At 48.6% G+C, this 15,627-nt stretch overlaps 1 protein-coding gene across 1 annotated transcript; it reads right to left on the minus strand.

The window, feature by feature from the left end:
• Positions 1–848: 848 nt before the first annotated feature.
• Positions 849–10,546, minus strand: KLHL33 (kelch like family member 33). Its single transcript, XM_060254945.1, has 4 exons — positions 9,995–10,546; positions 7,857–8,805; positions 2,906–3,076; positions 849–1,467 (listed from the first exon to the last, which is right to left on the minus strand). The coding sequence occupies exons 1-4, from the start codon at positions 10,530–10,532 to the stop codon at positions 849–851; spliced, it is 2,277 nt and encodes a 758-aa protein (XP_060110928.1). The 5' UTR covers positions 10,533–10,546.
• Positions 10,547–15,627: the final 5,081 nt, after the last annotated feature.

Below are 15,627 nucleotides of genomic sequence, written 5' to 3' on the forward strand. Positions count from 1 at the left end.
CTTTTTTTTTAAATGTGCATTTACATCTTGAAGCCAAAAAACATGGAAGACTGCACTAGAATGTGCAGGTATCTCATCTTCGTTACTTTGCAGCTGACCTCTTGCTTCAGTTTATATTAGCAGGCGAGCTCTTGTGTTGTACTCTGGTTTGATCGGTTCAATTCCGATGGCTTAGGATGATATTGTGACAGCAGGGAGGGGGTCTCAGTCCTGTAACATTTTAAGGTGGGTGTTACTCAGGACTTTTTTAATATAGAGAGAAAGCCCAGCAGGAACTCATTTGCATATTAGGCCACACTAGGATTGCCAAGTCCAATTCAAAAAATATCTGGGGACTTTAGGGGTGGAGCCAGGAGACCTTGGGGGTAGAACCAGGGAACAAGGTTATGACAAGCATAACTCCAAAGGGAGTTCTGGCCATCACATTTAAAGGGACAGCACACCTTTTAAATGCCTTCCCTCCATTGGAAATAATGAAAGCTAGGGCACCTTCTTTGGAGGCTCATAGAATTGGAGGGTCTTTTGAGGAGAGGCACCAGATGCTATGCTGAGAATTTGGTGCCTCTAGCGCAAGAAACAGCCCCCCTCAGAGCCCCAGATACCCGCAGATCAATTCTCCACTATACTCTGTTGGAATCAGTCTCTTCAAAAAATGGTTGAGGAGTGTTTTGGATACTCAGAAACACTATGTAAATGCTAAGTATGATTATATTGAGCCTGCTTCAACGGGAAGGGCAGGATAGAAAAAAAAGAGTAACATTAAAAAATAAAAATTAAAAGAAAACTCAAGCGCGTGTGAAGCAGTGCCTCTGTCCATAGCAAAGACGGCCATTGGAGCGGGTGATATTTTACTGAAGAACATCAGAAAAGTTGTGGTCTACGGACGCAGTGGAAGGATCCTCTGGCAATTCCAACATGGTGACATTTGAGGGCGGGAGCTGTTTTTTCCTGAGGGAAGGAGGAACTTCCAAAATGCAGGCCCGGAGGTCAGCATAGGCTTGAGGAAGTGTCCCGACACTGACCCAGCGGTCGTAGGCTGGGTTGTAGCAGTGGATCAGGTGAGTATCGCGGTAGGTATTGTGGCTGTAGCCTCCCAGGATGTAGAGCTCCCCCTGCAGGACCACGGAAGCGGCGATGACGTGAGCTTGCGGCAGAGGCGTGAAGGCGCTCCACATATCCTGGCCCGGGCTGTACACCTCGCAGGCCAGTTGATCGGCGTAACCGCCATGGCCGTCCCGCCATCGCAGGCCGCCTGCCACGTACAAGCATCCGTCCAGCGCTTCCATGGCATGACCGGCTCGCTCCTCTATCATGGAGGTTCGCTGAATGGCCGGGGCCCCGGGGCGATACTGGATCAGGGCCATGAGGCAGCGGCATGAGCCGTCGCTGCCCCCAGAGATATAAATGGATCCATCCAGGACGCAGGCTGCGTGGCCACAGACTGCAGAGGGCAGAGGCTCACATGATCTGTGTGGAGGAAAGTGAGGTTTGTGAAGGAGGGAAGCTGGAAAGGATGGCAAATAAGGAGACAATGAGGCTTTGCTAGGTCAAGGGAAAGGCTTATCTAGCAGGCCATCTGTGGCCAACCGCCAGCCTCTAGAAACACAGAGTCATGTTACTCTCTCGTTTAGATATTTATATCCTGTTTCCCTTCCCAGTGGGGACTCAATAGGACGAAAAACAACATTCCCCCCTCCTCCAGTTTTAATAATATTATCAACTCTGTGAGGTAAATTAGGCAGAGAATGACTGGTCCAAGGTGTCACTCAGCGATAAGAGTTGTCAAGCAGTGCTTGGCGACTGGCAGAAGGGTTGTGGGGTGCAGTGTTCCAGAAGAAAAACACAAAAATAAGGCCTTATCGACTTATAGGGAGTTCTAACCATAGAGTTGCTGGTGATTCTTAGAGCTACACGGAAGTGAGAACGGTAGCTCTAGGATTGCCAGAAACTTTATGGTAATCTACAAAAGAGTTTCTGGCAATTCCTAGAACTACCTTTGCCATTTCCCTAGGATGACTGTCTCCCCCATTTGGCCCCAATTCCCCCCCCCCCCCCAATTACATGACCATCAGTGGGCAAGGGCCACAATTACTTGAAAGTCTCCTGCCATAAGTGAGCAAATGGAAATCCTACCCAGTAGCTTCTGTTTTTTCAAAGCTGGCTTTCCAAATCCTAGTCCAACATGTTGTAAAGTATGTCATTGGGTGGCAACTTGTTTCAATCAGTAGCTTTTATAAATTTTATATGTATTTTTCCTGTTGTACATATCCTAGAGCCCAGAATCAGCTGGGATGAGGCAATTCATAAATTTAATTCTTTATCATCATCATGTAACCACTGCACTGCACTGGTTTTAGCATCTATAACGGGTATTCTGATTCTTGGAGCACTGAGTCTCCCTTTTCAGCTAACAGCTGTAAATCAATTCCCTGCAAAAATTCGTCACCACCGTTAGTTTTCCTTATGCAAGGGAGAGTAGTGCAGGGAATTATTTTTTTAAAAAAAGAAATGTAGAAGACAAGAAGAAGATGATGATACTGGATTTATATCCTGTCCTATACTCTGAATTTCAGAGTGGCTCACAATCTCCTTTACCTTCCCCCCCACAACAGACACCCTGTGAGATAGGTGGGGCTGAGAGAGCTCTTACAGCAGCTGCCCTTTCAAGGACAACTCCTGTGAGAGCTACAGCTGACCCAAGGCCATTCCAGCAGCTGCAAGTGGGGGAGTGGGGATTCAAACCCGGTTCTCCCAGATAAGAGTCCGTGCACTTAACCACTACACCAAACTGGCTCTCAGGAATAACAGATGACAGAAGTTAGCCTGGGGGGGACACAAGGGAATATGAAGTATAGAGCAGAGGGAAATGGAGGGGGGTGCTGGGACGGAAGGCCCAGCCTCTCACCTCCAAGTATTGGTGCGTGGATCATAACACTCAGCTGAGTCCAAGCAGTAGGTGTCTCTGGAGCTTCCCCCTAGCGCATACAGAAGTCCATCTTGGAAGACAGCCGCGAAATAGCTCCGGAAGCTCATCATATCGGCCAGACGTTCCCAACTTCCGCAGAAAGGATCAAATCTGTAGCAGGGGAGGACCGAAGAACATGAATGTCCCTTTGAACATAAATCCCCCAGCCCCATCCTTCTTACTACAATGAAAGGTGCAAAGGGGAGGAGGGGTCCAGGTTGCCTAGAGACAGTGTCCTCAGACCTCCTAGTCCAGGGGTGGCCAAACTGTGGCTTGGGAGTCACATGTGGCTCTTTCATACATATTGTGTGGCTCTTGAAGCCCCCACCACTCCACTAGCTGGCTTGGAGAAGGCATTTCACTCTTTAAACCACTTCTCCAAATCAAGCCAGCTGGAGAATGCATTTAACGTTGCCTTCCTTCCTTCCTTCCTTGCAGCTCTCAAACATCTGACACTTATTCTATGTGGCTCTTACGTTAAGCAAGTTTGGCCACCCTTATCCTAGTCTCTAACAGATGGGGGAGGCTACCCGTGGCCGATGAAGACAAAAGATAGTTTGTACCTGCTCATAGGATCTCTGGCATAGAACCTGGCTCCCTAGATGAAGTTTGCATATTGGTTTCCCAGGCTCCTTTGCCCTCAAATGCCTTGCGTTGTGTGGGATAGCCTCTACATGTTTTCACTTTTTCTTCTCAGTGAACCTACAACATCCACCTGACCACAGCTTTCGAATGCCTAGACAGCTAAGCATGGCTTACAACAAGACGTCCCTCTTCCCACTCATGGCAAGCCAGATCAAAGAGGCCTAGAATCGTAGAAGTGTCACACACACACACCCCTCTTCCATAATCTGGAGGTTGGCCAATAATTAAGGACCAGTGGTGAATTAAGGTGTTTTGCTACACACACACACACCCTCAGCCACAGCCCCACAGGGAAAAACCTTCCTTACCCAATTGCATGTATCCATGCCACTGCTTTCTGTATTGCACTAGTAACTTCTTAGCTAAGTATATCTAGACTACATTAGATTATTATTAAATAAAGGTTTCAGCTGAACCACTGAGCGATGCCTGGCTGGGGAATACATGGTTTTCACTTTGAACCTGGAACAAACAATACTTTTCTAATTTCCTCTTAAAGTCTGAAGGATGTGTCAAGTTCGAGTCTGGGGGTCTCCCATGAAGGCACCTTCTGTCTACCAAATCAGATCACTGGCCCATCGAGGTCAGTATTCAGTCTGGCAGCTGCTCTCCAGCGTCTCAGGCAGAGGTTTTTCGCATCACCCACTGCCTGCTTTTTTAAAATTGGAGATGATGGGGATTGACCTTGGGAACTTCTGCCTGCCAAGCAGAAGATCTATCACTGAGCTAGGGACCTTTCACTCGCCATTCAGTACTGTGACTTTTAGTGGCTAATGCATTACTTTAGTTCCGCCAAATAGATCTGAATGTTCATGGGGCTGTTTTAAGGGAATGGCTTCTCACAAGTGGGGCTAGGGTTGCCAAGTCCAATTCAAGAAATAGCTGGGGACTTTGGGGGTGGAGCCAGGAGACGTTGGGGGTGGAGCCAGGAGCAAGGTTGTGACAAGCATGACTGTACTCCAAAGGGAGTTCTGGCTGCACACTTTTTAAATGCTTTCCCTCCACTGGAAATAATGAAGGATAGGGGCATCTTCTTTTGGGGGGTCATAGAATCAGACCTCCTGGTCCAATCCCCCAGTTTGGAGGCCCTTCCCCCACTTCAGGGTCATCAGAAAATGGGGGGGGGAATGTCTGCTGGACACTCCATTATTCCCTATGGAGACCGATTCCCATAGGGTATAATGGAGAATTGATCCTGGGTATTGAGGTCTGGGGAGCCTGGTTCTTGAGGTAGAGCTGCCAAATTTGCAGAATAGCATCCAGTGCCTCTCCCCCAAATGCCCTCAAAGTTTCAAAAGGATTGGACCAGGGGATCCAATTATTTGAGCCCCCAAAGAAGGTGCCCCTATCCTTCATTATTTCCAATGGAGGGAAGGTGCACAGTTCCTTTAAACGTGGCCAGAAGTCCCTTTGGAGTTCAGTTATGCTTGTCACAACCTTGCTACCTGGCTCCACCCCCCCCCCCAATGTCTCCCAGCTCCACCCCAAAGTCCCCGGATATTTCACAAATTGGGCTTGGCAACCCTAACCTAGATACATTCTGAAATTCAGGCCAGTTCCTGTGCTGGAGATTGTCTGCTGAGCTTGAACATATGAAGCTGCCTTATAGTGAATCAGACCCTCGGTCCATCAAAGTCAGTCTTGTCTACTCAGACTGGCAGCAGCTCTCCAGGGTCTCAAGCTGAGGTTTTTCATGCCTACTTGTCTGGACCCTTTTTAATTGGAGATGCCGGGGATAGAAGCTGAGACCTTCTGCTTCCCAAGCAGATGCTCTACCACTGAGCCACCGTCCCTTCCCATGAAGCTTGAAACAGTCTCTGAGATCTGAAGAGGCCTCTGGCCTTTTTTCACTGCTCCTCACCCTCTGTTTTGGCTGCTTTCCCAAGTGCTAACCTCAACTATAACTCACATAACCACATTAATTATATATCTATTAATTATAAATACATACATTAATTATATATATATATATATTCCTATTGACCAGGGACAGTCCCTTTTCTCTAATTCCTGTGCTGTGGTGGCAACTGCTACCAAAGCAACATTTATTTATTTTATTGGACTTATGGTCCTTCCTCCCCTACACAGCAAGGAGCAGGGCAGGTGACAACAAAGTGAAAATGATACAAATAAATTACTGAAACAGTTTTCTGTGCAATCAGTTAAAGAATCCAGATGGCAATCTAGGCACAGAAATCTCCAGATGAGGTAGTACAGTGGTGTCAAACTCATTTGTTATGAGGGCCACATCTGATATAAATGAGACCTTGTCGGGCCGGGCCATGCGTGTACCTATGTAAGATTAGGTAGCAGAGATATTCGCTTTTTAAAGGACACAGACAAACACAAAGATTTTTTTCCCTTTAAATTAAAATATGCTTAAAACATTAGCACTTGTTGGTCTTAAAGGTGCTTTCTTCGTATCTCTCCCGTGGGATTCAGGGAACTGGGCAAAGAAAGCTCTGGCTCTTTCCTTCCTTCCCCAGGGGACCAGGAGGGGGAGGAGCCTCAACCAGTGGAGAAAATCAAGGCTTTGCTCTATAGCTCCTGTGCGATTGAGCAAGCCTTGCAAAGCAAGCTGAGATGCAGAAGGAAGCAAGAGAGAGGGAAAAGGAAGCAGACAAGAGCCAGTTGCTCGGGGGCCTGATAGGAGCCCTCCGGGGGCCTGATTTGACCCCTGGGCCACATGTTTGACACTATTTCAAAATCTGCACATCCAGGCAGAAACCCTGCTGGGCAAAAAGCCCACCCAGCCCAGCCCACTCCCATCAGCCCAGGTATTGGCAGGCACTACAATGCCCACGGGCACACCATTGGGACCCCTGGCTGGACTTTGCAATTCTTTGGGCTTTAGCACCCTTTGAAGGGGGGGTGGAGTTTAGAAATTAAAATCTCACAATGGAGAGGGCCTCTTTGTCCCTACAGTATGGGAAGCAGAAGACTTTGTGAACACTAAAGCACCACACAACCAGTGTTCCCTCTAAGCTGAGTCAGCATGAGCCAGCTCACAGATTTTTAGCCTCCGGCTCACCCATTTTTGTCTTAGATCAGGAAGGATGACCCCAGAGCACACTGATTTATGCAGTAGCTCACAACGTTAATGTCAGTAGCTCAAACCTTTAATGCCAGTAGCTCACAAAAGTAGAATTTTTGCCCACAAGACTCTTAGAGGGAACATTGCACACAACCTGTCTTTTTGTGCACTGGATCTGCTTTGAACTCTCTGTTACCCACTGTGTTGGGAATCATAGTGTCGGAAGGGACTTCCAGGGCCATCTAGTCCAACCCCCTGCACAATGCAGGAAAAGACACAGTACAGACCAATCTTGTCAGATCTCAGAAGCGAAGCTGTGTTGGTACTTATAAGCCGGGCTTTTTTGTAGCAGGAACTCCTTTGCATATTAGGCCACACACCCCTGATGTAGCCAATCCTCCAAAAGCTCACAGGGCTCTTAATACAGGGCCTACTGTAAGCTCCAGGAGGATTGGCTACATCAGGGGTGGGTGGCCTAATATGCAAAGGAGCTCTTACTACAAAAAAAGCCTTTCTTAGAAGGGAGGAAAGATCACCAAGGAAAGACTCTGCATAGGAAGGCAACCCACCTCTGGTTCTCACTTGCCTTGAAAGCACTTTGCTGGAGTTGCCTTAAGTTGGGTGGGACTTGACGGCACTTACGTACATATTACTCACTGCAGACTTGACGGCACTTACGTACATATTACTCACTGCAGGACAGTTGTATTCTGCTAGGATATCTTTAACCCAAATGAAAAACCTTTCCTAGTTTTTAAAGAGGTGGATGATGGGCTGTGGTGGACTACATCAGGAGTGGCCAACGGTAGCTCTCCAGCTGGTTTTTGCCTACAACTCCCATCAGCCCCAGCCATCGGCCATGCTGGCTAGGGCTGATGGGAGTTGTAGGCAAAAAACATCTGGAGAGCTACCGTTGGCCACCCCTGAACTAGATGACTGTGGGTGTAGAGCCTTTAACCATGAGCCACAGGAGTTGGGTGGTCCTGGATATGGGGATTTGGGTGTTACCACCGTGTCCCGATTTCATCCATGAGCTTCTAGAGAACTATAATAACTACCCAACCACAGCTTGCTAATCAGGGTCCCATCATGGTATCAATGAAGAGATAATAAAGAAAATCCACAATTTCCCACCCAGATCCACAATTCTCCCCACTGAACGGAACCAGCAACTCCCCCCACCTCCGACAAGGCCTTCCCAGCCCATCTCACTTGAAGACTGAGTTCATGGCATCCCTGCTTCCATAGTAGTGTTTCCCGCCAAGGATGTACATCACATTGTCCTTGACTGCCACAGCATGCCGGAAACGTGGCCCTTCTGGGAGTACCCCAAGATGACGCCACTCAATGAGCTTCACCAATCCAATGCCGTTGACGAAGCGGTGGGAGTACCAGATGTCCTCGCTGGGGTTGCGAGTGGCCATGTTCTTTGACAGACAGTCCCCTCCGCTGATAACAATCACCTTCTCAGGGTACCTCACCCGGCAAGGGAGCTGCTCTAACTTGGAAGGTCCCGGAGGGAGACTGCATAAGGATTCGATCAGGAGCCCATAGAGGCGACCTGTGGGAGCCATGATGTCTACCACCCGCACTTGCTTAAGCTCCCGCGTGGACATCAAAGGGAACCTGATGCAGCGCATTACTTTCTCGGCACAATCCATCCGTCCATTCCGGTCGGCATCCAGCCAGCGGATAGCTCCTTGAAAGGCCTCTAGTTCATTGAGGACATAAAGGGCATCGGAGCTGAGGAAGTCGACCAGCTGGTTGACTGGAAGGTCCAAGAACTTGGGTGTGGCTGAGACACGAACAAAGTTCCTTAATATGTAGTCGCTTGCGGTGTTTTCCAACTTGTGGAGGCTGTAAGCACGGGCGAACGATAGGACATCCAAGCTAGACTCGGGGCAAAGCTTGTGTTGGAAAACATCTAAGCAGAGCTCCAAGATGCCCGAGACCTGATACTGCAGAGCTGCTTGAGCAGCGTCGAAGAGGTCATCCCACCCACCCGCCACTACACCTGAATATGCAAAGGAGATGACCAGGCCCAGATCGGCTGAAGTGAAGCGGGTGCAGAGGGGGGTGTCCATCTGTCGGGATTCCTTCATGCCGCTGGTGAACATGGCGTGGAAGAACTCGCAGCCACAAGCCAAGGCTAGACGGTGAACTGGAAGGAGGGAACATGTGATCAGGGCTCCAATGGCCATTTCTCTGTCATAGAATCACAGAGTTGGAAGAAGAAGAAGAAGAAGAAGATATTGGATTTATATCCCGCCCTCCACTCCGAAAAGTCTCAGAGTGGCTCACAATCTCCTTTACCTCCCTTCCGCACAGCAGACACCCTGTGAGGTGGGTGGCTGGAGAGGGCTCTCACAATAGCTGCCCTTTCAAGGACAACCTCTGCAGGAGCTATGGCTGACCCAAGGCCATTCTAGCAGGTGCAAGTGGAGGAGTGGGGGAATCAAACCCGGTTCTCCCAGATAAGAGTCCACACACTTCACCGCTACACCAAACTGGCTCTCCAGGAGGAAGGGACCTCCAGGGCCATCTAGTCCAACCCCCTGCACAATGCAGGAAATTCACAAGTACTTTCCTCACCCCCACCCCCAGTGACTCCTGCTCCATGCCCAGATGATGGCAAAAAAAAAAAAAAATACCCTCCAGGCTCCCTGGCCAAACTGGCCTGGAGAAAATTTGCTTTCTGATCCCAAAGTGGCGATCAGCATTTCCCTGGGCATGTCAGAAAGGGCCTTGATAACAAGCACTGATGCAACCCTTTCTGCCCTCCCTGAGGTCACAGAATCATCATTGCTGTCAGATGGCCATCTCGCCTCTATTTAAAAACCTCCAAAGGACAGCCCACCACCTCTCGAGGAAGCCTGTTCCACCGAGGAATCATTCTAGCTGTCAGGAAGTTCTTCTTAATGTTTAGCCAAAAACGTTTTTGGTTTAATTTCAACCCATTGGTTCTGTTTTGCCCTTCTGGGACAACAGAAAACAATTCTACACCATGCTCTATAGGACAGCCCTTCAAGTACCTGAAGATGGTGATCCTATCACCTCTCAGTTGTCTCCTCTCCAGGCTAAACATGCCCAGCTCCTTCAACTTTTCCTCATAGGACTTGGTCTCCTGACCCCTCACCATCTTCGTTGCCCTCCTCTGGACACGTTCCAGCTTGTCTATATCCTTCTTAACATAGTGCTCTAGGTGGGGTCTAACCAGATCAGAGTAAAGTGATAACCATCCCCCTCTCCAACTACTAATAATCCAGCCCTGGACTTTTCACTTTTATCCTGACCCACGGACCCTTTTTCTATCTATGTCCTTGACTCCCCATCACCTCTGCCCTATTCACCTCGATAGGTATCTCCCTCCGCTTTGAGCACCAGGTCACATCCGACACTTTCTTTGTACAGCTCCTCCAAGCTCCGAAGTGTCTCCCATTTCTCGTCAGAAGGACTCAGCCTGTCCTCTGCCTCTGTCTCAAGCAATACCGCCTTGCAAATCGCAGCTACCCGAGGAACGCCCAGAGCCTCTGCCGCATCTAACAGCTCCTCAGCTGTCTCTGGCATGACTTCTAACTGCCCAGTATAGGCAAAATTCAAAATGGCTTCCCAGCCAGGTGCTGCGGTCACACCGTCCAACTCCAACACATCTTGCTCTCCGTACTCTAAACGTTGCCGGAAGACAGAGCTGACGGCAGCAAGGATGATGCCATGAGCTTCGTAGTTGCTCGGGCCTAACGTCACAGTCACATCCAGAAGATGTTGCTGCTCTCTCAGCTGGCACGCTGACATAAAGAATCCTTCCGCATGACCTTTGCTCCTCAGGTTCCAGGGCTGGTCGGTTGTGTAACCTTCTGCATCCTCTGGGAGTTTCTTTCGGTGTGACATCACTTTGTCTAACAACACCTTTAGGAAGAGTGAACACAGAAGGAGGTAAAAGCAAAGGTGGAGGAATATGGTAGAACTGGAGGTTGGCGTTCAGTCTCAATAATGCCCTTGAGTTACCCAAACCTAGGGTTGCCAGCCTCCAGGTGGGGTCTGGAGATTTCTCACTTTTACAACTAATTTCCAGCTGGCAGAGATCAGCTCTTCTGGAGAAAATGGCTGCTTTGAAGGGTGGGCTCTATGGCATTGCACCAGTCTGAAGCTCCTCCCCTCCCCAAACCCTGCCTTCTCCTGGATCCACCTCCAAAGTCTCCAGATATTTTAGACCTGGCAACCCTACTCAAACCAAAGCACAACCAGCATTGTAGCACAGTACACAAAAAAAGTTTCCTGTGTGTGATGACTGTACTAATGGACAACAGAACCACTTTTTCCCAATAAAACTCCTCTGTTTTGACTTGCGAGTCAGAAAATGTAACGAGACAAGGATCAAAGTTCTATTGTACCTATTGTCTGGATGCTAAACACCAAAACACCAATGCATGTTCTCCACTGTGAATAATTGTAAAAAGCACTAATTAGGGTTTCTGGAGATTTAGGGGCAGAGGAGGAGAAGAAAAAGAAGAAATTGGATTTATATCCCACCCTCCACTCCTAGGTCGTTTTCGCACTCACCTTAATCAGCAGCGACGATGGAAACTGGTTTTTGGCTATTTCCGTTTGCGCCGCAAAAGCGCCGGGACTTTCCGGCTCTTCTGGGTGCTCCGCGGCAATTAGTGCGAAATCCGCGCAGATCCTGTGCGGTGAAGAGGGTCGTCGCTGCTGATTAAGGTGAGTGCGAAAACAACCCCAATCTCAGAGTGGCTCACAATTTCCTTTACCTTCTTTCCTCACAACAGATACCTTGTGAGGTCAGTGGGGCTGAGAGAGCTCTCACAGATGCTGCCCTTTCAAGGACAACTCTTGAGAGAGCTATGGCTGACCTAAGGCCATTCCAGCAGCTGCAAGTGGAGGAGTGAGGAATCAAACCTGGTTCTGCCAGATAAAGAGTCCACGCACTTAACCACTACACCAAACTGTTTCTCTATGCCTATGTAGGAGGAATTTGGAGAGGCATTTTACATGGAATCTAATGTATGCCATACAGCCTGCCCTCTAAAGTAGCCATTTTTTCCAGGGGAACTGATTTCTGTCAGCAGGAGTTCAGGTTGCCAGCCTCCAGGTGGGCCCTGGAGATCTCCCACTTTTACAACTGATCTCCAGTTGGCAGAGATCAGCTCCCCTGGAGAAAATAGCTGCTTTGAAGGGTGGACTCTATGGCACTGTACCATGCTGAGGCCAAACCCCACCCTCTCCCGGATCCACCCCCCAAGTCTCCAGGGATTTTCCAACACAGACTGGGCAACGCTAGCTGGAAATGAGTTGTAATTCCAGGAGAGCTTTAGGCCCCTTGTGGAACATGGTTAGACTACATTTAAATGGATAGAACAGGGATGTGTGTGGGTGTGTGCACATTTTTATTGTGTGTGTGAGTTGCTTTTTAGAAGGAGTGATGTGTTATTTACTATTTAAATCAGAGAAGGATGGCACTTCTGGGGGTGTAATATGCTGAGTTCCTCATGAGTGAGAGTGACCGTTGTGTTCCAGTAAGTATATAATTTTTGTAGCGAAGGAGTTCCCAAGGACGCGGTTGCATATCTGCATGTGTGTGAGTGTAAGAGTCTGAGTCAGTTTGGAACCGGACCTGTAGGGGGTGTTTCTCGGCCTCACGTGCTTTTGCTTTGTGGAATGAGGAAGTGAGTGTTCTTTTGGAAGGACAAAGGGCGGCATGGGCTTGCAAATCTCCCATCCCGCAGGACCATTTCCCCATTCGCCTGCCCTCTGGCCAACCTTCTCAACCAGCCCTTCTCTGTACCCCTCTTAAAGGTATAGGTAAGTCCCCTGTGCAAGCACCAGTCGTTTCTGACTCTGGGGTGACGTTGTTTTCACAACCTTTTCACGCCAGACCTTTTTACGGGGTGGTTTGCTATTGCCTTCTCCACTGTACCCTCTTAGGGGGTCCCCAACCGCAACTTCTCTCACCTTACGGGGGCTGCTCCTTTCCTGGGCCTCAGCGCTATCCGTATCTGAAGTGACCGCTGGGGAATGCTGGCCACCAGCCCAGATGCTGTTTGCAATGTTAATTATAGCCAAGGCTATTCTCTAGGAGAAAGTCAGATGTCACCAGCATTAGAAATCAGCCAGTTAAATCTTACAAATCTATTTTTCGGCAATAACTCTTCATAACACAGGCTCAACTAGGATTTGCCAGCCTCCAGGCGGGGCCTGGAGATCTCCCACTTTGGCAGAGATTAGCTCCCCTGGAGAAAAGGGCTGCTTTAAAGAGTGGACTCTATGGCTTAGAACCATGTTGAGCCCCTCCCCCACCCAGGGTTGCCAGGTCCAACTCCAGATATATCTGGAGACTTTGGGGGTGGAGCCAGGAGACATTGGATGTGGACCCAGGAGCAAGGGTGTGACAAGCATAATTGAACTCCAAAGGGAGTTCTGGCCATCACATTTAAAGGGGGCGCACACTTTTAAAATGCCTTCCCTCCATTGGAAATAATGAAGGATAGGGGCGCCTTCTTTGTGGATTCATAGAATTGGACCCCCCTGGTCCAATCTTTTTGAAACTTGGAAGGCATTTTGGGGAGAGGCACCGGATGCTATGCTGAAAATGTGGCACCTCTATCTCAAAAATAGCCCCCTCAGAGCCCTAGATACTCGCAGATCAATTCTCCATTATACCCAATAGGAATTGGTCTCCCTAGGAAATAATGGAGTGCCCAGCAGACATTTCCCTCCTCCACTTTCTGAAGACCCTGAAGCGGGGGGAAAGCCACCAAACCGGGGGAACCCCTACCCCCCTCCCAAACCGTGCCCTCTCCAGGATTCACCCCCAAAGTCTCCAGGTATTTCCCAACACAGACCTGCCAACCCTACATTCCCCACACAGAGAAAACAAGAGTATCACCATCCTTCCTGGCATGCTACTTTTCTATAAGATGAGTAATTTAAAAAGTATATAGATAAGAGCATTCCATCAGGCCCACACAAGCTGAAGTGATACACTGCAGCCGTAAAACAGGTTTACCTCCTCATTTGCTGTTTGCTGAAAACTAATCCTGAGACTTCATTTAGCTTGGAATCTGGCGCAGCCAGCGTTACAGTCTGGGCAAACATTTTGTCTGCAATCCCATATTGCCAAAACTCACCAGAAAAGCCAACATTTTGCAACAATGGAACCCCCAGTGTTTCCACAGATCATAGAGTCAATCAAGGTGTGGCTTTCTGAACTCCCAGAATTACAACTGATCTCCAGACAACAAAGATAAGTTCTCTTGGAGAAAATGCCTATTTTGGGTGAAGCCTATACAACATTGTACCTCACTGAAGTCCCTCCCCTCCCCTCCCCAGGATATATCTCCCAATCTTCACAAATGTTCCTCAGAGGGTACTTAGATCAGGAACACAAAACTTGGGCCGAGGGAGGTGAGACTGAAAACAATGCACAAAAGAGCCTTCTCAATTGCCAACCCTCATTGGTGGAACCAACTACCTGAGGAAGTCAGAGCCTTGCGGGACCTTGCCCGGTTTCACAAGGCTTGTAAGACGACACTTTTCCAGTTAGCGTTTAACTGAAAATGCTGACCACCACCAAGACACTAGACCCAATGGATGCTAAGATCATCGAACACCATCTTAAATCTGTATTAAATCTGCATTGAAATTAGCACCAAATTATTTTAAACTGTTAAATGTTTCTAATGTAAATGTTTTTATTGTAACGTTATGTGTTGTGAGCCGCCCTGAGCCTGCTTCAGCGGGAAGGGCGGGATATAAATCCAATAAAATAAAAATAAATTTTCCTAGCCACAGTAGGCACTCCCATAGCACAGGGCCTAGAAGTTCCCCCCTGCAATTTTCTTTTTAAATAAAAGTGGATACTTCTGGTTGATGCTTGTTGGAAGAAAAAAGCAGGCTAGAAGCATTTTTAAAACCCAAAAGCAACCTTAAGATTAATTTAACATTTTTAAGATGTTTAGTAATTTATATAGCTCTAAAAATTGCGGTTATGGGGAGGGAGGTAGCTAGGTTAAGGCATGGAGGATGGATTATTCAGAATGGCAACATCTGGAGCAAATGGGCAGAGGGAAAGCGTCTCCCTGAAAATGTTATCAAAGAGCTGAACGCCCCTTGCCAAATTCTCTGTGACTCAGCCTTCCATGAAAACATTGTGAAAGCAACGTCACTCCAGAGCTGGAAACGACTGGTGCTTGCACAGGGGACTACCTTTTTCACAGCGTTTTCACGGCAGACTTTTTATGGGGTGGTTTGCCATTGCCTTCTGCAGTCATCTACACTTTCCCCCCAGCAAGCTGGGTACTCATTTTACCAACCTCGGAAGGATGGAAGGCTGAGTCAACCTCGAGCCGGCTACCTGAACCCAGCTTCCACTGGGGTCGAACTCAGGTCGTGAGCAGAGCTTAGGACTGCAGTACTGCAGTTTACCACTCTGCACCACGGGACTCCTTTAGCAAGGGATGCTAGGATACAAATCTCAAAGCTTGCAACCTCGTTGTGTCTGAACTATTTGTACAATTAGTTTACTAGGCCTAGAATTATGTAACACGGATTCCAAGATGTTGACAATCATCATTATATCATATAGATATAACAAAATCCCAACGTGTTGGCAAATCCCTCACAGAAATGGCCTTGCATTCTCTCTATCACCACTCCCCCCTGTCATTGTGTGCCCTCTCTGCCACCCGCACCCAGCAGATTGCAGAAGCTACCTGGAATACTGCCTCTCTCAGTGCAGGCAAAGGCAGCAGCAGAGCGGGGAAAGCGCAAGACTAGGGAAGGCGGAGAGCGGGGAAGGCGGCACAAAAGCAGGAAAGGTAGAGTGCGGGCAAGGCAGCACAAGAGCGGTCAAGGTGACACAAGGGCAAGGCGGCACAAGAGTGGGCAAGGCAGCAGCAGTGGGGAAGACGTGAGAGCAGGGAAGGCAGCACGAGAGCGGAGAAGTGGAACAAGAGTGGGGAAGGTGCCA

This window comes from Heteronotia binoei, chromosome 15, assembly GCF_032191835.1.
Source record: "Heteronotia binoei isolate CCM8104 ecotype False Entrance Well chromosome 15, APGP_CSIRO_Hbin_v1, whole genome shotgun sequence".
Lineage (NCBI taxonomy): Eukaryota > Metazoa > Chordata > Lepidosauria > Squamata > Gekkonidae > Heteronotia > Heteronotia binoei.

What these genes read in the sequence shown, in the direction of transcription:
- KLHL33 (XM_060254945.1), bottom strand. Translation starts at nt 10,532, where the DNA reads ATGTCACACCGAAAGAAACTCCCAGAGGATGCAGAAGGTTACACAACC. An exon ending in GGAGGGAGATACCTATCGAG is followed by an intron (nt 8,806 to 9,994) that starts GTGAATAGGGCA and finishes CCCTCCTTCCAG; the next exon opens with TTCACCGTCTAGCCTTGGCT. An exon ending in CCACGCACCAATACTTGGAG is followed by an intron (nt 1,468 to 2,905) that starts GTGAGAGGCTGG and finishes TCCTCCACACAG; the next exon opens with ATCATGTGAGCCTCTGCCCT.